General features: G+C 47.0%; 1 protein-coding gene across 8 annotated transcripts in view; it reads right to left on the minus strand.

The window, feature by feature from the left end:
* Positions 1-1,704: 1,704 nt before the first annotated feature.
* Positions 1,705-23,627, minus strand: part of ATXN2 (ataxin 2) — a 66,979-nt gene continuing 45,056 nt past the window's right edge. For 2 of the 8 annotated variants that reach the window (XM_083453756.1, XM_083453755.1), the window contains exons 15-25: positions 22,341-22,645; positions 18,042-18,105; positions 17,669-17,821; positions 15,442-15,502; positions 13,892-14,076; positions 13,067-13,199; positions 10,056-10,109; positions 7,656-7,801; positions 6,011-6,238; positions 3,828-3,999; positions 1,705-2,465 (exon numbers count right to left, since the gene is read on the minus strand). In XM_083453756.1, coding sequence (XP_083309882.1) covers positions 2,437-2,465; positions 3,828-3,999; positions 6,011-6,238; positions 7,656-7,801; positions 10,056-10,109; positions 13,067-13,199; positions 13,892-14,076; positions 15,442-15,502; positions 17,669-17,821; positions 18,042-18,105; positions 22,341-22,645 — 1,530 coding nt within the window. In that variant the 3' untranslated portion in view covers positions 1,705-2,436. Of the gene's footprint in view, positions 2,466-3,827; positions 4,000-6,010; positions 6,239-7,655; positions 7,802-10,055; positions 10,110-13,066; positions 13,200-13,891; positions 14,077-15,435; positions 15,503-17,668; positions 17,822-18,041; positions 18,106-22,340; positions 22,646-23,627 lie in introns of all 8 variants that reach the window. The other 6 variants (XM_083453754.1, XM_083453753.1, XM_083453759.1 and 3 more) reach the window with 3 other exon arrangements.

A 23,627-nucleotide genomic window follows, 5' to 3' on the forward strand; every position in this document is an offset into this window, starting at 1 on the left:
AAATCAGTCACACTTCTTGGAACGGGGAAGAACTGCCTGGAGGACGCAAGTCTTAGATCCTGTGAGCACAGAACATAAGGAAGAGTTTCCATTAATCACACACACCTCCCACTTCAGGCATTCCTGAGCCCAAATTACATTGTGATGATGAGTCACTAGCTCAGGAAGCTGTTGGTGGAAGAATGCACCATGAGCTTTTCTTAAGCTATGAGCCCAAGCAGCCGTGAAGCTTCCATGCCAGAGGTATCTCCCTTTGATATATAGAGGAATAAACAACTTAGGGTATGGGCGACTGTTGCCTTCAGCCCCTGGGCTCCTGGTTACTGCTGGACAGAGTAGAGTTAGGTCTTCAGGCTAATCCAGCAGGTACCAACTCCTAAGTGAAAGTACCCGTATTTTTCGCTCTATAAGATGCACCAAACCACAAGACGCACCTAGTTTTTGGAGGAGGAAAAGAAGAAATAATATATTCTGAATCTCAGAAGCCAGAACAGCAAGAGGGATCGCTGCGCAGTGAAAGCAGCAATCCCTCTTGCTGTTCTGGCTTCTGGGATAGCTGCGCAGCCTGCATTCGCTCCATAAGACGCACACACATTTCCCCATACTTTTTAGGAGGGAAAAAGTGAGCCTTATAGAGCAAAAAATACGGTAAGTTTATATCGGGGTGAGGAAACATTTTCAGCCTGAGGGCCGCATGCCGTTCTGGGCAACCTTCTGAGGTCCACATGGGTGGGTGAAGCAAAGCATGCAAATTTCCCCATTTGCAGACTATGCTCCTTTCCAGACACACTCCTCAATATCCTTCTTCCAGACAAGCAAGAGGCGTCACCAGAGTTCAAGGGTACATTCCAGGCAGTCCAAAACACATGGGGTGTGTGAAGCAGGGCCAGTGAGGGGTGTGGAGAGTCCCAAGGACCAGGTCTGGAGGGCCACATTTGGCCATCATGCCTAAGCTTCCCTGTTTCTGGTTAAGATTGTGAAAATCGGCATTGGCTCAACTACAGTGGTGCCTCGCAAGACGAAAAGAATCCATTCCGCGAGTCTCTTCGTCTAGCGGTTTTTTCGTCTTGCGAAGCAACCCGATTAGCGGATTAGCGCTATTAGCGGTTTAGCGGCTATTAAAGGCTTAAGGGATTAGCGGATTAGCTGCTAAAAGGCTATTAGCAGCTTAGTGCCTTAGAAAAAGGGGGTGGGGAGCGGGAAAAAATCGCAAGAATCACAAGACATTTTCGTCTTGCAAAGCAAGCCCATAGGGAAATTCGTCCTGCGAAGCGCATTGAAAAACGGAAAACCCTTTCGTCTAGCGAGTTTTCCGTCTTGCGAGGCATTCGTCTTGCGGGGCACCACTGTACTTCCAATGCAGTCTTCCCCAACCAGGTGCTGTTGGGGAACACACTACCCATTTGTCTCCAAGCATGCTGGCTAGGGAATGAGTTCAAAACACTCAGAGGGCACTAGGTTGGGGAAGGCTTAATGCTTTAATGGCCTGAAGCACCACCATCTCTTCATCTGCCAGAACACATTTGTTGGCCCAACTCACACATTTATACAGAAGCCACCTTTAAGACAGATGTTTTTTCAGTTTTTCCTCTTTTGCTCCCCTGTCCAAAGGCCTCTCTGCCTATCTTACGCACCAGTGAACTGCTAAACCAGAAAATAGGTAAAGGAAACAAGGTGAACCATACAGATTCCAGAAGAAAAAGGTCAGTTTTTAAAACTTTTTTTATTTTTAATTTTTTTTTAAAGTTTTTATTTTATATTATCTACAAAGTAAAAGTTTCCTCTTAACTTAAAAGTTACACCGCTGCCTTGCGACGGCGGCTTTCCCCCATCATCAAACATGATTTTATAAATAATAAATCCATATCGGCTTGACGATTAGAACTTGCTTTTTTTCAAACCTCTTTCAAGTTTAGTTAGAAGTAAAAGGTATTGATTTTCTTTTTATGTTCATTTAATTTCTTTTTTTTTTTTTAGTGAGAATAGCAGCAAGAATCACTCTCGTTACGTCTTTCTCTAGCTGATGAATTTGTGACTTTGAAGGGTTGCTTTAAAAAATAAATAGTTTTTTTCCAGTTTTATCTGCAAGCGGAAATGGGGCAGGGCTTTTTTTTTGTTTTTGTTTTCCTTTTTTGACACAACACATGGAATTATGGAATTGTCCCACAAGGGCTCTACATGCCTTTTGTTTCAGTCCGAATTTCTCCCACTGCAAAGTGAACTGTTAGCATTCCTATCGGATGTTACAAGGTTGTTGGTTTTTTTCCTCTTAGAAACAAAAATAAAGTGAAATACTAGATTTTGTTTTGATTTCTGTTTTTGTTTCTGTGCTTCCAAGTTGGTAGAAGCAGGAGAAGGAAGGTATTTGGCCTAAAAAAAATGAAAGAAAGAAACAAACAAAGAGGGATCCAGCCTCACAGTTACTCCAGGTCAGCTTTACAACTGCTGTTGATGGTGGGTTTGTACTGGAAAAAAAAAAAAAGAGAGAGAGAGAGAGAGAGAGAGAAGAATGAGTTGAGACGAGGCATACGATCCTATCAAGGGCATTTTAAAAAGCGGCTCAGTTACTACAGGAGATGTCTCTCTCAGACAAAGACTCCAATGCCCTTTATTCACCAGCAACACATATTCTTGCTCACTGGGCCAGCAGTGGCGTAGCGTGGGGGTGCAGGGGGGGGGCCGGCCGCACCGGGCGCAACATCTGGGGGTTAGGGGGCGCAAATCCACGGGTTAGGGGGCGCAAATTGATTGCTTTGCCCCGGGTGCTGACAACCCATGCTACGCCACTGTGGGCTAGGGTGGCAGGAGTGGGGAAGAGCAATGGAAAAAATGACACGTGGACAACCAGGTGACGGGTGCTTTTAAAAAACATAGCGTGAGCACAGCGGAGGCTTTCTTAATAAGCATGAGCATGAATGGGTTTTGGAGCATGACGGCTGGTCTGCCAAGGGCCAAGTGCAGGCAGCAACACCAAGGCTGCCATTTAAGGTGCTGGGAGAGGAAAGGAGGTGGGAGGACTCACAACAGAGCTGGGTGTACCCATGAAGCCGGGGTAAGGAACCTGTGGTCCTCCGGAGGCCCCTTGAACTACAAGTCCCCTGGCCCCTCATTCCTGGCTACCCTGGCTGGGGCTGATGGAGTCCAATGACATATGGAGGTCACAGGATCCTCACTCTGAAATAGAACTATTGAAGGCTTTTCACCAAAGCCAGACTAAACATATTTCCTTCTGCAGTGTTGGATGGTAGGTTGAGAGGAGTTCCCTACCAGGACAGACTTTGCTCGTGTGCTCAAGACATCGATTCCATAAAACATATTTTGTTGCACTGTGCAAAATATGAGCACGCCAGGGCTGAACTGATACTACCCTTGCTGGTACCTTTCCCGGGAAAAATCAGAGGCTCACTATGTCAGGTTCCTATTGGAAGACCGGACATATGCTAGAACATTAGCAGTGGCAAAGTTTTTATCGGTGGTTGCAAGAACCAATGATCCCTATGTTCTGAACAAAATGCTTGTTTAACCTGGAGGTAGGCTGTATGAATTGTGTATTCCTTTGTAACGATTTGTTGGGTCTCTGGACCGTAATAAAGATTGATGATGATGACTGGAAATAAAGACTGCTCCTGAAGGGAGTAAAGATTCAGTTGTGGGGGGAGAGGGCATTTTAAGAGCATTTGTTGTGCCTGTTCTGTGCAAGGGAATCCACCCGGGCTCCCCCTCTCGGCGGTCCCAAGCCCAGCCTCGACACCACACAACCTTCATCTTCTCTCCCTTATCCCCCCTCTTGGGACCTGCGGCGTCTCCCAAGCGCACACTCCGCTCACCTGAAGGGTGCGTCATGTAGGGGAAGTGTGTCGCTGTTGAAACTGGAATGTGCTGTAGTGCACTTTGCGCAATGGCGGCTTGGGCCCCGCCGGGTGGTGGCTGGGTTGTCATGAGCATCATTGGAGCATGGGCAGTTGGGTGAGAAGGAGCCATTCCCGACTGCACATGGGCCTGAAATAAATTGAAATACTTTATGGTCACTTGTACAACTTGTATACAGTGAGATTACACGAGCACCCCCCACTCAGCTCTCTTAGTCTTAATTCCCCTCGTTTACTGACGCACACCCACCAAACCCAAAAGTCAGTTGCCCTGTTGTTATCTTTTCATTCAGCAGCCCAACAGCCCACGGATAGAAGCTGTTCTTTACCCTGTTGGTGCGACTGATCCTGCTTCTATATCTTCTGCCCGAGGGCAGGAGATCAAGAAAGTGCCGGCCAGGGTGTGAATCATCCCTGAGAATTTTCTTCACTCTCCACAGGCAACGTTCTTCTGCGATGTCATCCAGTGGATTCATGGGACAGCCCATAATATCATGTGCAGTATTCACCACCCTCTGTAGGCACTTCCTATCAGTTGATGTCAAACTAGCTCTTTAGTAGCAAGGCCACAAAGGGGAGGGGGCCCACAGCCAACACCACAGGAATCCCAGAGATGGCACTAAAAGCGGGTTTGTTTCAGCAGTGGAGGGGGGAGGCCGGGACCCCACCGAACTCAGGCTATAGTTGAAAGGCTGAGGTCCAGCGCCGAGGGACTTGTGGCGGTTCCCTCGCTACGATAAGCCAAGTTACAGGGAACCAGGCAGAGAGGGCCTTCTCGGTAGTGGCGCCCGCCCTGTGGAATGCCCTCCCACCAGATGTCAAAGAGAAAAATAACTACCAAACTTTTAGAAGACATCTGAAGGCAGCCCTGTTTAGGGAAGCTTTTAATGTTTAATAGGCTACTGTATTTTAGTGTTCTGTTGGAAGCCGCCCAGAGTGGCTGGGAAAACCCAGCCAGATGGGTGGGGTATAAATAATAATGAATTATTATTTATTATTATTATCAGGCTACCCTCTCAGAGGAATACGGCAGCCTTACCACTAGAAACAGCACAAAATATGTTGTTAAGTAGCCATTTGGAGGGAGGGAGGCAGCACTTGGCTTGCCATTCACAGCTGGGGGGGATACATTAAGGGGAAGAGCACAAAATCTAAGTGTACAGTTGAGGGAGGCTTCAGACTTCCCTGCAAAGGACCTTTTTCAGTGTTCAGGCCTCAGACCCAAAAGCTCGCTGACTTACCACCAATTCCATAGGAAGGATCTCTCTCACTCCTAACTTCCTCAGGAAGGACACCACCCTCTGGGGCACTCAGAGCCCGCTTCCATAACAGGAGGCCAAGAACCCACACCACCCTTCAACCACCATGCCCAACCTTTACAGCTTTAGCCAAGCAACTGCAGCAGGACCACTGTCTACCCTCTAGCACAAAAGGTGCACAATGTCATGCCCTGTTCTGCCTGCCTTCTAGAGGGAAGTACTCAGGTGACCAGGTCTACCATGGGCAACCTTGAGAAACCCATAGTCCAGGGATCCCTCGCTAGCACCTCCTGCTGGACAGAGATTATTCTGTGTGCATAAATACTCATCAGGGACGCGGGTGGCGCTGTGGGTTAAAGCCTCAGTGCCTAGGGCTTGCCGATCGAAAGGTCGGTGGTTCGAATCCCCGCGGCGGGGTGCGCTCCCGCTGTTTGGTCCCAGCACCTGCCAACCTAGCAGTTCGAAGGCCCCCCTGGGTGCAAGTAGATAAATAGGGACCGCTTACCAGCGGGAAGGTAAACGGCGTTTCCGTGTGCGGCTCTGGTTCGTCAGAGCAGCGATGTCACGCTGGCCACGTGACCCGGAAGTGTCTCCGGACAGCGCTGGCCCTTGGCCTCTAGAGTGAGATGGGCGCACAACCCTAGAGTCTGTCAAGACTGGCCCGTACGGGCAGGGGTACCTTTACCTTTTACTAAATACTCATCAGGCATTCTGAACAGCTCTTTGGTGCACAAGGGTGTGACACACACCCATGGCCTTCCCCGGATCAAAGCAGCCTGAGATTATAAGCCCATGTTAATGAGAAATGGCTCCCCGCCCCCAGTCTTCTCCTCCCTGGAACAGAGAGCACTCTTTGGACCTCAGCCTACATCAATGTCTTACCTGGGGGACATGGGCCATGTGCGGTTGGTTGGTGTAGGCGGGCTGGACGTGGGAAGGATGAATGGCAAAGACCGTCTGTTGAGCTGCAGGGAAGCTGCTCTGAGGAGACTGTGTGCTTGAGCCCGGGGTCATGGAAGGAGGAGTTGGCGCAAGACCAGTGTGGTAGATGGCTGACTGCTGCTGGGCGTTTGTCAAGTGGAGAGCCTGGGCGGCCTGGTGCTGATGGTGCTGAAGAGATCATAAGCATAGCAATGGCTTGGCAATATTTACACTCAAACGGTGCTATTTTTCTAGAAAAAGAGGTGCCGGAACTCACCATGAACGCCTCCCCTGTTCTCTTATAATGGCAATGGCGCCCACCTGAGAAGTGCCGGAACTGAGCTCCGGCGAGTTCCGGCTGAAAAAAAGCATTGCCCTCAAAAACGCTTGCTCTGCTCTCAGGCTATGCTGGGAATGCAAAATACAGTGCTTTGCCAGGGTTCCTTCCACCTCATGGCAAGCTGGGAAACCTGGCTGGGAAGAGGCAAATTTCCCAGCAGCAAAAAACATGCTTGACATCCATGTTCATATTCAGCATTATGGGTTGAGGAACCTCAGGTGTATGCCTCACCCTTTACAATCCACCAGGGCAGCTCAGAGGTTCTGCTACAGATTCAAGCCACGCTCAGAAGGAGGAATGATCCAGAGGCTGGGCTCTCTTTGGTGCCGCTAAAGTTATGGAAGAACATTCTGAATGAAGCCTGCTAAGGGTTATCACTATTCTGTTCTCGATGTTCCAAGCTGCTACTTCTTTTTGTGTTAAATAAACTAAAAGCAGATCGTCATTTTTATGCTGTAATGGGTATTTTTCAGTAGCCAGAAGGCCCATGTACTTTATGAATTTATAAACAATGGTTTATTCTCTCAATTCCACTGAAAGGCCAGCTCTGTCAGACTTCGTCAACCTGATAGCAGCTATTCCAACAGGCTGCCTCAGGGGTGAGATGGGAGGCACAGCTCGTTTCAGTAGCTCTAGTGAAAGGCCAACTCCATCTTGTGCGTCCTGCTCCTGAAAAGTTTCCACACCTGCAGATCACATTGGGGCCCAAGTGTGCTTTCGCCCTCTTCCCTCCCTGTCGCTTCCTTTAACGGACCGTACGTTTGATGTATCACAGTATTTTAATATTCTTTTGGAAGCCGCCCAGAGTGGCTGGGGAAACCCAGCCAGATGGGTGGGGTATAAATAATAAATTATTATTATTATTATTACGTAATTTGTGCCAAGGGCCTTTTTTAATGAAGAGCAGGGTACAAATACTCTTGGATAAAGAAAGAACATTTGTATTTTACTCATAAATACAAGTGCCGTGGGACCTTTTAAGAAATAGCTGTCTAAGAAATGTAACTATCTGCCTAAACTTTCTGACTTGCATTAAACTTGCATCCATCAGGATGGCTAATCCCAGTTGCTAGCTTCTTTTCCAGTGGAAAATAGTAGCCTCCAGTGTGCAATGAATTAGTGATATGGTTCCTACCATGACAGAATGCTGGCCAGTCGTCAGCTCTGGTTGTACAGACTCCAGGCAATGAATGCAGGGTCTCAAAGGCAACTGGCCCAAACAATGGCAGAGCAAGAACCTGCTTCTCTGTTAGTTGTAGCGCTTACCTGCACTGGGCTGGGAGCTGGGTGGTTTCCCCCGTGTTGACTCTGCTGCTGCCCTGTGGGCGTGGCAGAAGGCTGTGGGTGCTGCGGGTGCGGATGCAGGGTGGCGCTGGGATGGGCATACTGCTGAGCAAGGGAACCAGTGGAAACTAGGAAGAAAAGAGGGGAAAGGAAATTGAGAACGGATGCCAAGCTGAGTCAGCACATAGGACTCCCCCAACTCTGGGTGTCTCCCTTTTAAATAGCTGCTTTGCTTTCCTTCATTTAGAAACAATACAAATGCCAGCCACCTGAGACTTGCCCTCGACTCAACATCACTTTTGCAGCCTGCAGAGCACATTCTTTAAAACCTACATGGTTGCGGGGGAAAGTTTGAGGGTGCGTGAGGACTGTGTAAAAGTGAAAAGCCAGGCTCAGTGAGAGTTAAGAGGCTTTTCAATCCTCTCCTGCTGAAAACGGCCATTTGGCTCCAGGCTTCCTCTAACCTTAAGCTCTTGTCACAAAAGTCAAATTTATTTGGGTCAGGGTGGGAAAGCGCGCACACACACACACACACACACACACACACCTGGCTCCAGTCACAGAACTGTGTTTCATACTGCATGCAGCCTTTAGGTTCCCTAGCATACAAGTCTGGCCATGGACCAGGGAGGGGAAACCTGTGGGGCCCTCCAGATGTTGCAGGACTCAACTCCCATCAGGCCCAGCCAGCATGGCTAGTAGCCAGCAACATCTGGACGGCCACAGGTTCCCCATCCTTGCCTTAAAATTCTTCATTTCCTCTTCAAACCCACAGAGAAGAAATGGGACTTGCTGGCGATCTCTTTTCAGTCCAAAATAGATTATCTTGCTGGCAGGGACTGGAGGAACTAGCTCAGGGCGGTCACATTCAGAGCTCAGAGAAGCATGTCCAAGGTTTACTGTAGACAAGATGGGGACCCAGAACCTGCACCCAAGTTTTAAAATCTGCCTTTACAGCTCCCATAGCAGATGCAAAAGGAAGATACATCCAGTGTGAACACCACCTGCTTTTCACAGGATAGATAAGCTACATAATTAGTTCCCTTGCCCCCGACATAAATGGGAACAGCAGGGTAAGATGGCACTTAGTTCTTTGCAAACTGCAATATGTCAGCAAGTGGAAGGAGGAAACAGAAACAAGGGCAAATGCTTTGGGATAAGGGAAGGATAATGTGTAGAATTTGCAAGTTGCAACTGTAATCCTAAAAGGGAGAGGGGTGGTGGATAATCAAGGCAGTAGGAAATGAAGAAAGGCAGGGAGGGGAGGGAAAGGCCACCCAAATCAAACACCCACTTAGATGATGTTGGGAAGAGTCAGTGCTTTAAGTGTGAAAACTGCCTGAAGGTAAACATAACCACAATTAGACGGCAAAAGAGACCTTCATTTGAATTAGAGGAAGCAAATGTAAACGGATGTTACAGACAGACAGCGGGCTCCATTTTGCAAAGGAAGATCTATTAAAGGAAATTGACTTGTTGAAAGAGTTTCAGTGCACCAAACCAATGTGGCTGCATTACAGCCCTCTGACCAAATGGAACAGGTTAGCAGCAGATTCCTGGTACAACTCCATTCCCAAAAGTCACAGAGTTCCTGCTTTCTGCTGTGCAATAAAGAGGTGCGCCCTCCTTCTCCAGCTGACAGCTCGGGCTGTGTAGGTCATTCTGCCACAATGGATCTTTGCATTCACTCAAATACATAAAAGGGAATCAGCGCTTACGATTAAAAGATCCAGGGGCCTTTGTGACCACAACTGCCTTGCAAAATCCAACACTGAATTTCATTCAGCTCAACCCCAGGCTTTTTCGAAGTTTTCTAGCTCTTGTGTTTAAAGCAAACTTCCAGCATTCTGTCTGCAAGGGTTCATAGATGGGTTAGGCCTTCCAGGGGTCACAATTCCAACTCTTTGGGGAATGTCTTGCCCTGTAAATTCCAATCTTGCCCTTTCAGATTTCTTCTCCCACCCCCTAAAAGTCTGAATCTTCCTTTCCCAAATCTCTAACCAACCAATTCTGTACCCTTTATTGTGGACCACTGCAAAGTAGACAACCCTTCCTTCACAGGGCAGTAGACCATGTTGGTTTCAAGGAAATGTAAGGAGGAAGTAAACACGTCAACCAAGTCTCTACATAACTGGACTTATTTTTACTCTTTTCACCTAGTTCTGGCTGTCATCTTACCTATTCCGTTATGATAATCTTCCTCAGACAGTTTCATCCTTTACATGTCCCATGAGTCCATTGATTTCTCAATGACAGAAAAGCTTTTCCTAATTCTGAGTAGGTTTGGTGCAAAGACATCTGTTCAACAAGCCTATTCTCCAACAGATTCTTTCAAAGTTGTTTACTGTGCAAATCAAAGTTAGTACAAAAACCCCAACTCACTGGCAAAGTAGAAAGAAGGACCTGTCTCCTTGCTGTAGGGTATTTTGGGACATGCTGAATTTGGGAAATAGAAAGGGAAATTAGCCGTGTGCCACAAGATGAGAGCACCACTTCCAGTCTTCTGGAAAGGTTAAGTCAATCATTGTTTTCATGCACAAACCAATTTGCAATTAAAAAAAAAAAGTTAAAGAGATATTCAATCACACATACAGTCTTCAGCTGGTGTTCATCAATTTTAAAATGTCCACTCTTTTAAAGTATTTTACATTCCGTTAACTAACCACAGCATGAAGAATAAGGATAAAAAGTGCTTTGACTGATTTTCAATGAAGAGAAAAACACCAGTTACAATCCCAGAAAACTGGATTTCCCCAAGATGCAGAGCCCCAGTTCCACAATTATTGCTTAATTCAGAATACTAATTTATTTATTTTTTAGCAGAGACAGGAAACTAGATAGCTTAGAGAGAGAATAAGACACAGAAAAATACTGGATAAAATACAAAGCAAAATCAGGATCAAGCTGGTGAATAAACATTATCTTGGTTTACCAGACTTTTGAAACAAGCCTTTCCATCTTAACAGAAGTCCAGCAATTTGCAACTGCTGACATATACACACGTTTATACAAAGGTTAATAGAATAAATTCCTATTCATTCTCTTTGCTAGATGTAGTTTCATAGAGCACTAGAGGTGCTACAAATCAATGCAGCGTTCCGATTACAGTTTTGCTATGTCTTTAGAGAACTGGCCAAAGGGAACAGTATAGCTCCACTTAACATTTATTCAGTATTTCACATACATTCCCTCAGTAATCTCTACAACAAACCTGTGAGACAGGAGAGTACTGTCATACCTATGATTCAGACGGAGAGGGACGCTGAGATTGAAAATACAATACATTTGTGCTAAAGTTTGAACCAAAGACTTTTGATGATGATGGTTTATTTATACTGCCTTTCATCTGAGGATCACAAAGCGGTTTACAATAACTTCCTTTCTTTGCTACAGGTAGCTAAGTTGGTGCAAGCCAGACAAGAAAATCCAACCAGTCACTAACACTTCTGATGATTTAAGCTTCCAAAGACCACCACCTTATACTAAAAGAAAACTATCAGGAAATTTCTTAACAAAAACCACTGAGCACTAAGTATTTGGATTCATCCTGGTAAAAAAAGTAGCTGCAAGGTGACAAACTGGAAACGGTGATCGTGTTCAGACGATTGTATCTCGGTTTAATAAGCCAAGATGTGAATGAGCCTTCTGCCTCCAACACCCATCAGTTGAAGCTGGCTGCATCCCAAAGCTGAGAATAATGTAAAGCACTGAGAGATCTTCTGTCAAGTAAGCAGTATAGAAAGCTTGACAAATAAATAAATGAGTTTCCCAGTTTGGATGAAATAGGAAACTACATTTAGCAGAAGACTTCTCGGTATGTTTGCTCATGCAAAAAGGAGAAACTGAGTGGCTGTGTGCCTGGGCTCATACGTCCAGGAAGGCAAAAAGCCCAAACGGGTCAGTTTGCTTCCAGGTCAGCTGCAGCAAACAGGTTAGAGGGGAAGGCCGGTCAGCTGGGCCTAGGCAAGCTCACTCACAGCATCCAGTGGTCAGCAGGGGCGTCTCTGTGTTAGAATCCATAACATGGCACTTCAAAGCAGCCAGCTGAAACCCCCAAGCTACTCTTGGGGGACAAATCTCAAGACCTGCCTCACACATGAAGGGGAAGAACAGGAGAACCCATTCTGGAGATTTAATAGCTACACAGTGGCTGCCTGGAGAGTTCTACGGAGGCCTTCCCACTTTTATTAACATTTAGAGTCTGTTTCTCCAGCTTACTATTGTCTACAGAGACTGGTAGATCTTGATGGTCTTAGGGTCCCCCCCCCCCCTCTGCTCTGCTCTGCTTGCAGATACCAGGAATGGAACCTTCTACATACAAGGCAGATGCTTGGCCACTAAGCCACAGTCCTTTCCTCGAAAAGGAGAACCCATAAATTCACTGCAAAGCAAGGACAACCTTGGTGTTCCTATGACTAGTTGAGTGACCTGGCTGACTAGACACAGCAGTGGAGGTTTCTCCTCAACTTTTCCCTTTCCCCCACCAAAGAAAAAAGGGCAGAAGAATTAAGCTGTGAGTCCTCCTGTGTGGTCCAGCATAACAACACAGCCCTTTAGTGGCTGCCCCAAAGAATATTAGCATAATCTCTGAATCACAAAAATACCTCCATTACCTACTCAAAGCAGCAAAATGGGCACAATCCCACATTGCAACAGGGGCATTCTTAACACTCAGCATCACTTAATGCCATCAGCCCACATGGAAGTCATCCTTGGTTTACAGGAAGCCATCAGTGTGCAAAACCCACACTTGGTGATACCCCCAAGCCAGAAGGGGCCTTGTATCGGGGAGGCAAAAGACAGACACATCTCAATTCATGCTGAGGAATCAACTGCAGGCACATAACCTAAACACTGCCCCAGAACAGGAAATTCGCGTCCCAAACAGTGCCTGGGTGAATGGAGGCCATGCCTCAAATCCTTGGCACAAATTCAGAGTGCCAACTGAGAGTAGGGTTAGGTGCTAAGAATCCCCTACCAATACAAAATGGTTCATGTCTGCGGAATAGTAGTACATTTGAATGGGCACAGCAACACTACAAATATTCACTCTGCGGTGCTTAATGATGCACACTGGCTCAGTCACATATGCAAGTGGAGACATACATAAGTGAATCGGTCCCCAGTGATAAATAAGGGCCCTTTAAAAGGCTGCTGGCGGCAGCATATGGAGAAATTGTGATATGCTGTTTGATAAGAGGTATCTGGGACAGAAAAGTCAGCTGTTCATGCTTTACAATTGCATTTCATTCTCCCAATCTCTCTTTACTATACCGGTATCCAAACGGGTTTCAGTGAATTTCAAAACACAGAGCGTTCCAGTTCTCTCGGCAAGCCGCTAAAAACGAGATCCTTCAAAGTTTCAAAAGAGAACTCATTCAAAAGTGTCCTACCATACATCGTGTGGGTCTGCTCGTGCGCACCGTACTGCGTAGCGGTGGAAGAAACTAAGCCGGGCTGCGGGTGTGCCGGTGGTGCCATCATCCGGGCATTGCCCTGTATTACAGGGCTATAGACGTGGGGGTGCTGCATTAAGCATGAGAAAGAGAACGAGTAAGTCTCTGCAGGTACTTTCACAGGTACAAAATGCCTTTCTTCAAGTTAGTCAGAGATGCCTAGCAAACTTGGCTGGATTTAGAGGAAGACTCAGGATCCACCATCATTCTGCTCTGCGGCAGTTTTCCCAGCCCCTCCTATTATGGCACAAAGGCCTCTTAACACTATAGCACTAAGATGAAATTATGCCATTAGATAACCTAAAGCTTTCACGTGCCAACAGATCTAGGTAAGACTGCAGTAAACATCCAGGTCTCTGAGTCTGTTCCATCACTCAGCTGTCAATCCTGTCTGCATGGAAGGTGGCCTCAGTGGCGTAGCGTGGGTTGTCAGCACCCGGGGCAAGGCAAGTAATTTGCGCCCCCTAACCTGTGGATTTGCGCCCCCTAACCCTAACCCCCAGATGTTGCGCCCGGTGCGGCCGGCCCCCCCTGCACCCCCCACGCTACGCCACTGGGTGGCCTGCACACACACACACACACACACCCCTCAAACATGCACACAGGGCATCATGTGACAATGGCCCTGGATGTATCACCATAGGCAGTACGTAGCTCTTTTTGAAGTGTTATGCAAGCACTGCATCACGACTTATGCAGTGTGGCAAAATACACATTCTAACCCCACCGTTCAAGCTGCACAGAGCTCAGCTGAAGGCATACCTGAGACTGGTAATGCTGCACATGTTGAACGAGAGGTTGGTTGGAGAACTGCTGGGGGCTGTAGGCGACGTACTGCGTTGAATAAGCCGGTGGCGTAGCAACAATAGGAGCCCCGGCAGCAGAGGCAGGGTGCATCATGGTGTTTTGATGGTGCTGGTCTTGCCGCTGCTGGGGCATATTTGATACTGCAAAAATAGGCGGAAAGGGCACATTACGAAAGCACCTCCCCCCTAAAATAAACCTATGCCAACATTTCTACGTACAGCTAGGTACAATGGCAACCACAAGGAAGCCAAATGAAGATGAGGAATCAGCTGCTGGTAGGGTTCAAGAATCTCACCCTGTGAGCAGGCTTTAAGGCGACAGGAGAGAGAGGTCAGCTCAGAGTAGGCTGGGCTATCATTCAGGCAGAAAGAAGGCATCACAGAAAGACTATCCAAGCATTAGCCGATATATACTGGAACACTGCTCTGGTGCAGCAAAAATGTTTTACTTTTTAAATGTTTAACTTCCTGCCTGTGGAGAGATGGGCAGAGACAACCCATACAAGATTCACATTCCTCCCATACAGAAGAATGGCATAATTTTTTTTTCTACGATTACATTTTTTCTCCCTAAGACCAACAGAGCCCATAACAACAGTCAAATCCTGTTAAAGCACAGCACTCTGATGTCAGGGAGGAGCTTTCAGAATCAGTAGCTTTGTGCCCAACTGTATGCATAAAAGCTTCCTTTAGGTAAAAGCCGAACAGAAGAAACAAGCCTCTGGCATGGCAAGTCAATATGTTGCTTCTGCTCATTGTTAGGTACAGGAGCTAATCAAACACTCTTTCAGTACCTTCGTATGCATGTTACTGAGGGGTAAGTTGTGCAATGTGTTCAGTAGGGTGTACTTCTAGGAAAGTGTGCACAGGATCTTTCAGCCTTAAATTTGCTTAAAAGAATCCATTCAAGTATTTAGAACTGGAGCCAAGACACTAGGCCAGGGGGCAGCAAGCTTTTTCAGCAGGGGGCCGGTCCACTGTCCCTCAGACCTTTGGGGGGTCAGACTATATTGGGGAGAGATGAACGAATTCCTATGTCCCACAAATAACCCAGAGATGCATTTCAAATAAAAGAACACATTCTACTCATGGAGAAACACCAGGCAGGCCCCACAAATAACCCAGAGATGCATTTTAAATAAAAGGACACATTCTACTCATGTAAAAACACGCTGATTTCCGGACTGTACGTGGGGCGGATTTAGAAGGTGACTGGGCCAGATCCGGCCCCCCGGGCCTTAGTTTGCCTACCCATGCACCAGGCCCTATGCTGCTATAAACTTTGCCTGTTCAGTGCTGCAAAATCCAAGAAACAAGAGGACACATGAGCAGGAGGAGGAGGAGGAAGAAGAAGAGGAGGCAGCTTGGTAAGTGGGTTGCACAGAAAGGCAGGTTGCTAATTCATAAGCAAAGTAAATGTAACAGAACAATGAGCAAGGCATGTTAGTTATTTTACATGCAAGCTACGTACAAGAGCATGCAATACTGTATTATTCTCACCTTTACCTGCTCTATAGGTCTTGGCCTGGTTGACTGGCATAGGCGTCATGGGAATGGGGTACAAAGGCTGAAAAATAACATGGCTGACAATTAGAGGAAGACACGCGCGCACACCACACATCATATATATATTTCTCCTCTCTGGGGGCAAGTCACGCGTGGCCGCCTGCTCCCCACTGGGTTCCCAGCAGATATGCACCTCACACTATTACCAACAAATGTTTGATTATAAGTGCTACGGTCTGCTTATTGTCTTGTGTTGAACCTCACCACCCAAGAGGTGCCCACAAAGGATTCCTTGCAATGCTCAGAGGATACTGGGGTGGAACTCTCCAAAGGTTAGTTTTAGGAACCAACCATGGCTATCTGCAGCAGCAGCATCATCAACACCTCTTGACTGTCACCATTCCTTATGTAGCCCAAACAGCACCACCAGCAGATAAGAGGGAAGTACTGGGGGAACCCAAAAGTTGCACACACAAAAAAGCTAAGTGGGGGTGTTAACTGTTGGAAGCGGGGAAGAGGGGGAACCATCTGAGTGGGAGGATTGAACTTATCTTGAACAGGAGCACATCACATTTGCCTTGAATGCTAATATAGCTTCCCTCAGGCTTGATTTAGATGGTTTGTAGTCAAGAGTTTTATCTACAATTTCCATGCTCCAGTGTTAACCAGAAACTATGGTGTAACAAAACCTTGAATTGTTCCATTTCAGTGAGAGAGAGACAGGAGACCATGGTCATTCTCTTTAGGCAGCTACTTTTATATCTGAACCAGGCTTGAAAGAACATTAACAGTGCCACGATGTATAAGCTTGGTTGAAGTCAAGAGGCAGGTGAAAATAGCTTGGGTGGGAGGGACCGGGATCAAAATACTTGTTCGAAACGTGACTAAAAATAAATGCCTTACTTTAAAGTGATCCCCATATACCAACCACTGAAGACAAATTGGCACCACTAGAGATAATTTTGGAACGCTGTGGCAGCCAGAAGGAGCACAATGCATTCTACTGAGATGAACTAAAAGTCCTTTGAACTCTGTCTCTTATTAGTAAAGTGAAAAACACACTGTTTAATCAATTAGGCTATTAGAAGATTTCATCATCATTGCAGGTCATGGACAAAATCAAGTATCAGATAAAACTGGACCCAAAGTAAAAATAAATAAACAAACCAAGGTATGTACAGGGAATCAATATGCTTAAAATGCACATCTTATCATATACACTCGTCGTTTCTGACATTTGTTGTAATTATTTTCTTGTGGCCACAGCAAATCCTCTTCTCTCAGTTGTACAGAAGGGTAAGAACAGTTGGCTAACTAAATAATTGGCCAGTCCCTCCAACAAGGTTCTCCTCTTGGGAGAGTATACATTTCACAAATAGAGTACACAAGGACAAATGCTCTCAGTCACATGAGTTCTGCACATACAAAGTTACTGATCCGATGGGATCTTCTTTCAAGACAATGAGTAGGCCCCTGCATACATTTCAAGGTAGCCTTCAAGCTAGTAAAGGTAAAGGGACCCATGACCATTAGGTCCAGTCATGACCAACTCTGGGGTTGCGGCGCTCATCTCGCTTTATTGGCCGAGGGAGCCGGCGTACAGTTTCCGGGTCATGTGGCCAGCATGACTAAGCCGCTTCTGGCGAACCAGAGCAGCGCACAGAAACACTGTTTACCTTCCCACTGGAGCGGTACATATACTTGCACTTTGACGTGCTTTCAAACTGCTAGGTTGCCAGGAGCAGGGACTGAGCAACGGGAGCTCACCCCGTCGCAGGGATCTGAACCGCCGACCTTCTGATCAGCAAGTCCTAGGCTCTGTGGTTTAACCCACAGCACCACCCGCATCCCTTTTCAAGCTAGCAGCGGTACTCAATATTTTTAAGTGCCAAGAAAGGGTACTGTGTAGTGCTGAAAACAAAGTGGCCCAGCCTCTTTTCAGCAGGTGGAAATGCACATTACTTTGGCAAACAAAGGTATCCAAGTCCAAATTTGAGCAGGTAACATTAATGGGGGGGGGCGCGTTTGTATGGGAGAGGGGCTTATTAATCTTTTCCTTACTCACCGATCCACACACACACACACCATATCCCATATGTAAACACAAAGGACTCTCACATGCTTCATGCCCTGTTCTGCCTTTCACACTCCAAAGCAGTGACAAGTTGTTATCCACACTCAATGCAGCAAGTATAAGCTTGTCGCATTAAAGCCTTTGCCGCTTTACCTGAACACCTGGACTCACGGGAACAGGGTACATCATATTTGGTGCGAAACAAACAGACTGGGTGTACACCGGAGTGGGCTGCTGATGGCCCACCATGGAAGGGCTGGGCTGGGCCTGCGGACGGGGTGACGTTGGTGTGGTGGAAGGCTTGGGCTGCCAAAAACATGAAGGAAAAACGGAATAGCTGAGCTGTAAGTAGGCACTGAACAGTTTGGTCAAGCGTGCATCAACATGCCCCATGGACTTTTTCTCGTTACGGCTGGTTAAAGCAGGAAAACAAACTATGCAGTGACTGCTTCTAATGGGTGGCACATAAAGCAATGCAGCTTCGGATAAGCAGAGAATGAGGACAGCTATGCCTCTTAAGACTCACCTGAGCAAATGATCGAGGGTTGAACTCCTTTGCGTTAGGGTTCAGTGTTGATTTTCTAACTTGTCTATGGAAAGGTGGGGGGGGGGGGGACACAAGAAAGATGCATGTCAGATTGGACTTCCCACCATGATAGTTCTTTTTTTTTATATAAATAATTTTTATTAATTTACAACAAAACAAAACAAAACATACATTATTTTCACACTTCATATTTCAAAATCCAAATCTTTGTTTTTGGACTTCCTTCAGCTGTTCCGTAAATCTTTTGTAGTCATTATTGTTTTCTGCATTTCTTTTTTAACCATTGTCATTAGTTATATCTTTTTCCCCTCTCATTCCTTTTGGCAATGTCTCTCGCATATTCACAGTGCTCTTTTGAAACCTTCTAGCATTATTTGACCCTCACTTATATTCTCCAGATATTTAACAAATTTCCCCCAGTTTTCTGTAAACTTTTGGTCTCTTAGGTATCTGATCTTTCCAGTCATCTTATCCAGTTCGGCATAATCTAACAACTTAGATCTCCAGTCTTCTATTGTCGGTATTTCCTGTTGTTTCCATTTTTGTGCCAGTAGCACTCTTGCAGCAGTCACTGCATATTGGAGAAACTTACAATCCTTTCTCTTAATCTCCTTACCTAAGATGCCTAACAGAAAGACCTCTGGCTTCTTTGTAAAAGTATACTTCAAAATCTTTTTCAACTCATTGTATATCATTTCCCAGAAGTCTTTCACTCTCTTGCATTCCCACCACATATTCCCACCATGATAGTTCATTTCTCTCAGATAAGAGCTGAATATCCAGGGATGGATATCTACCAGTGGAGGAAGACTTGTAGAGGCTTCAAACCTGCGCTGTGTGCATTGGGCATGAGTGGCAGGGAGTTGTCCTCTGTGCGTAGGACGTTCTATTGCTGAGGATGCACAACACAACTAAAAATCTATCAAAATGTAACACGTTCTATTGAAGGGGGAGCTGCCACCAAAGAGGAAAGTAAGGACAGGAAAAAGATGTTCATTGCAAGGTTTTAACTAGAAAACACTCCAACACCACTATTTCCTTGACCTTAGGCTGCTCCTTTTTTCAGAGACTGAAGGGCTGCAGCAGGGGAGGCTAACCTTTGGCCCTCTAGACTGGACTATTAACCCCCATCATCTCTAACTATCGTCCATGCTAGCTGGGGATGATGGGAGGTGGAGCCAACAACATCTGGAAGACAATGTGTTAGCCATCCCTGAACTAGTCCACTGGGGGAGGGGCAGCTGCAGATCAACAACGTACAGTGGTACCCCGCAAGACGAATGCATCGGAAGACGAAAAACTTGCAAGACGAAAGGGTTTTTCGTTTTCTGAGGTGCTTCACAAGACGGATTTTCCTAAGGGCTTGCTTTGCTAGACGAAACAGCCCTGCCTCTCCTGTCATGGCGACAGTCACTGCACGCACGCACGCTCGCTCGCTCGCTTCCCTGCTCCTCCGGCTCCCTCCCACCTTCCGGCTGACGGCCGACCTTCCAGCTGCCTCGCGCTGCTGCCCACCGCCCTCGCGCGCTCCCCTCAGAGAGTCGTTGCCGCCAGCGCCTCTCTCTCCCTGGAGTCGCGCTCCTGAGCCCCGCCACCCTCCAGCAGCCACTTCGCGCGGTGGCCACAAGGCGCGGGTGAGTCCGAGGTACCGGCTGCGGCAGCTGCCCTGCTCCTCCCCGCTCCTCCCCACCGTTGTTAGTGTTTAACTGCAGTGGTGCTTCGCAAGACGAAAAAACTCGCGGAACGAATTAATTTCGTCTTGCGAGGCACCACTGTAGTAAGAACTCTTAGCATGATGCCTTGACTTCCCCCCCACATACTTGGGGGCCTGCAACCAAAGCTTATCAGCAGTCAGTGTTTTGGCTGGGCTGCTTGCAGCTCCTTGCAGGCTCAAGGTCTTCTACTAGCTACTAGAACAGACAGGTTGCAGACAGAACAGAACCACTGAGAAGGCACAAGGTCTCCTTGCAGCAATCAAAACTGGAAGGTCTGCTTGTGGCAATAGAGGCCATAGATAAGCAGTTGCGAAGACATCCTCCTGCCAGCAGCAGCTCTAGGAGCAGCTGTTGCTGGTTTAAAAATGCACCTACCCTCATTGAGAAGGCCCAGAAGCCCATTGCAGAGTGTGAGAAGGCCCAGCTGCCAGCCAGACAGCTCTGCTGACAAGTCCTGGATCCCAAGCTGCAGCTCTTGCTGCATGAAGATATTTGAGGCTCCCGGTCAAAAATAATAATCCAGGGGGGGAAACAGGCTCCTCCCATCCCAGAAGGCAGTCTCTCCCTTTCTCTCTTTCACACAAACACACCTCTTGAGGGACCTGAATTTGCTAATATTCCTCTACTCTCCATGTTCCCTTTTGGTTCATGTCTATTAAAATTTCTTTACAATCAAGTGGTATATGACTCTTATGAAATAACATTAATAAATGAAATAAATAGCCTGCAAATCAAAGGTTGCTATCCTGTGGTCATCCGGATATTGTTACTACAATTCCCATCACCCCTGACCATTAGCTATGCTGGCTGGGAGCCCAGCAAACTCTGCACAGTCCTAAGGTAGCTGCTGTCTAAAACTGGGAGAAACCTTGAACGTATCAGCAGAAAGGCAATATGCAAATTTAGTAAATACATTAAGAAGCAGCAACAACTAAGGAAGAAGAGGAAAGAGTATCTTTTAAAAAATAATAATTCACAGCTTCTAAACTCCGTAAGAGATTCTGTCAGCCATGCTCCCTCTGTGGAGGTAGGCTGAAAACTGAGATGGCAACTGCGCCGCCTGGTGGAAGTGTGAAGCCTCTACAGATTCTGCCTCCGTTGGTGGAGTGGAGGAAAACTGCCCATCACTTGATGCCTCGTTTCTGTTTCAAAATGCAACACAAGCCTACAACTAATCCAGAATGCGGCAGCTAGACTGGTGATTGGGAGCGGCCGCCGAGACCATATAACACCGGTCTTGAAAGACCTACATTGGCTCCCAGTACGTTTCCGAGCACAATTTAAAGTGTTGGTGCTGACCTTTAAAGCCCTAAACAGCCTCGGCCCAGTATACCGGAAGGAGCATCTCCACCCCCAGCGTTTTGCCCGGACACTGAGGTCCAGCGCCGAGGGCCTTCTGGTGGTTCCCTCACTGCAAGAGGCCAAGTTACAGGGAACCAGGCAGAGGGCCTTCTCGGTAGTGGCGCCCGCCCTGTGGAACGCCCTCCCATCAGATGTCAAAGCGATAAACAACTACCTGACATTCAGAAGACATCTGAAGGCAGCCCTGTTCAGGGAAGTTTTTAATATGTGACATTTTAGTGTATTTTTCATCTTTGTTGGAAGCCGCCCAGAGTGGCTGCGGAAACCCAGCCAGATGGGTGGGGTACAAATAATAAATTATTATTATTATTCCAACAAAAGCATGAAATTCTGGATGAATTTCACAGAGTAGGAGGAGAAAGACTGGCAAGGCAGCAGGGGCAGAAAATAGTATTCTCTCCCCTGTCACTGATCAAACACATTTAAAAGCACAACACCCATTTCTCTCCAGGTGCTGTATTTCCGCTGGATAGTGCGTATTTTCCAATTTGACACCAGAAGCTGAATAGAAGAGCACAAGAACATGAAGAAGAGCCCTGCAGCAGGATCAGGCCAAAAGCCCATCTAGCCCAGTATCTTGTCTGCACAGTGGTGAACCAGATGCCTATTGTGGGAAACCCACAGGCAAGACCGGGGGGAGCAACAGCACTCCGCCCACCTGTAATTCCCTGAAATTGGCATTCTAAGCACTGCCTCCAGCAGTGGAGGTACAAAATACAGTGGTGCCCCGCAAGACGAATGCCTCGCAAGACGGAAAACCCGCTAGACGAAAGGGTTTTCCGTTTTGGAGGTGCTTCGCAGGACGAATTTCTCTATGGGCTTGCTTCGCAAGATGAAAATGTCTTGCGATTCCTGGGGGGTTTTTTTTGCTCCCCACCCCCTTTTTCTAAGGCACTAAGCTGCTAATAGCCTTTTAGCAGCTAAGCCGCTAATTCCTTAAGCCTTTAATAACCGCTAATAGCCGCTAAACCACTAATAGCGCTAATCTGCTAATGGGCTTGCTTCGCAAGACGAAAAAACCGCTAGACGAAGAGACTCACGGAACGGATTCTTTTCGTCTTGCGAGGCACCACTGTATGTTAAATCTAAATAAGGAGCAGAGAAGAAAATGCTGTGCATGGTCGAGTCATCTCAACAACTGGGCCCTCCCCAAAAGCAGTGCCAAATCTGTGCAGGAGCCGCTGCAGCCATGATTACTCACTCGGTGGTGTCCCTTTTGTCTTCTTTCTCGTCTTTCTCCTGCTTCGCTCCGGGGCCAGAGGTCTGCACTCCTTGCGAGGTCACCTCAGGCCCTCGCTTTTGCTCCAGGCTGCCACCAGGTGGTGAAATACTGGGGCTGTTCGATTTGCTACTGCCACTGGTTGAGGTGGCATTGCTGCCAGTTTCAGTTACAGAGTCCTTACAGCTGGCGTCACCCTTCTCCTTAGGAACCTCTCTGGATTTTTCACCATCTCTGTTTTTGGTTAGCAGCTGTTCCACTGCTTCTGGGGCGGAACTGGGTTGTAACTGGAGAGTGCAGGGGGGTGGGGTGGGAGGAAACAGAAAAATTATACTTTTAGCAGTACTTCCTGACCGAGGGTATTTGGAGAGAAGGCACAGTCTACACTGATTTTAGTTTTGCACATTATTTCTTACAGCTTGAAATAAAAGTTGCTTCATTTCCTACATACTGGCGTACAGAAAACCCAGGAATATACAGTGGTGCCCCGCAAGATGGAAAAGCTGCTAGACGAAAGGGTTTTCCGTTTTTCGATGCGCTTCGCAGGACGAATTTCTCTATGGGCTTGCTTCGCAAGACGAAAATGTCTTGCGAGTCTTGAGATTTTTTTCCACTCCCCACCCCCTTTTTCTAAGCCGCTAAACCGCTAATAGCCTTTTAGCAGCTAATCCGCTAAGCCGCTAAGCCTTTAATAGCCGCTAATAGCCGCTAAACCGCTAATAGCGCTAATCTGCTAATAGGGTTGCTTCGCAAGACGAAAAAACCACTAGACAAAGAGACTCGCGGAACGAATTAATTTCGTCTTGCAAGGCACCACTGTATTGGGTTCTAATATCAGTAGAGGGAGTCCTCTTGCTTCTTCCACCGTACTGAGAAGCTCAGGGGGTGGCAGCCCAGGAGAAGTAAGCCCTTAAGTTGTGGAACTCCCTCCCCAGAGAGGGCGCCTGTAAAACATTTCAAAAAGAGTATATATCTGGATGAAGGGGTGGCAAGGCACACTTGTACTGGTTGCTCCAGGGAGTGTCTTATTTGCAGCCATTTGAATGTTCTATAGTGACCTTCATTGCCCTAGGCAATGTTCTTTTAGTCGAGGGAAAGAATAGACAAGGATTTGGTACGCAGGCTGAGACCCTACCTGCCCGCGGACTGTCTCGCCAGAGTGGTGCATGCTCTGGTTATCTCCCGCTTGGACTACTGCAATGCGCTCTACGTGGGGCTACCTTTGAAGGTGACCTGGAAACTACAACTAATCCAGAATGCACAGCTATA

This window comes from Podarcis tiliguerta (genome assembly GCF_965153285.1).
Source record: "Podarcis tiliguerta genome assembly, chromosome: 8".
NCBI classification, from domain to species: domain Eukaryota; kingdom Metazoa; phylum Chordata; class Lepidosauria; order Squamata; family Lacertidae; genus Podarcis; species Podarcis tiliguerta.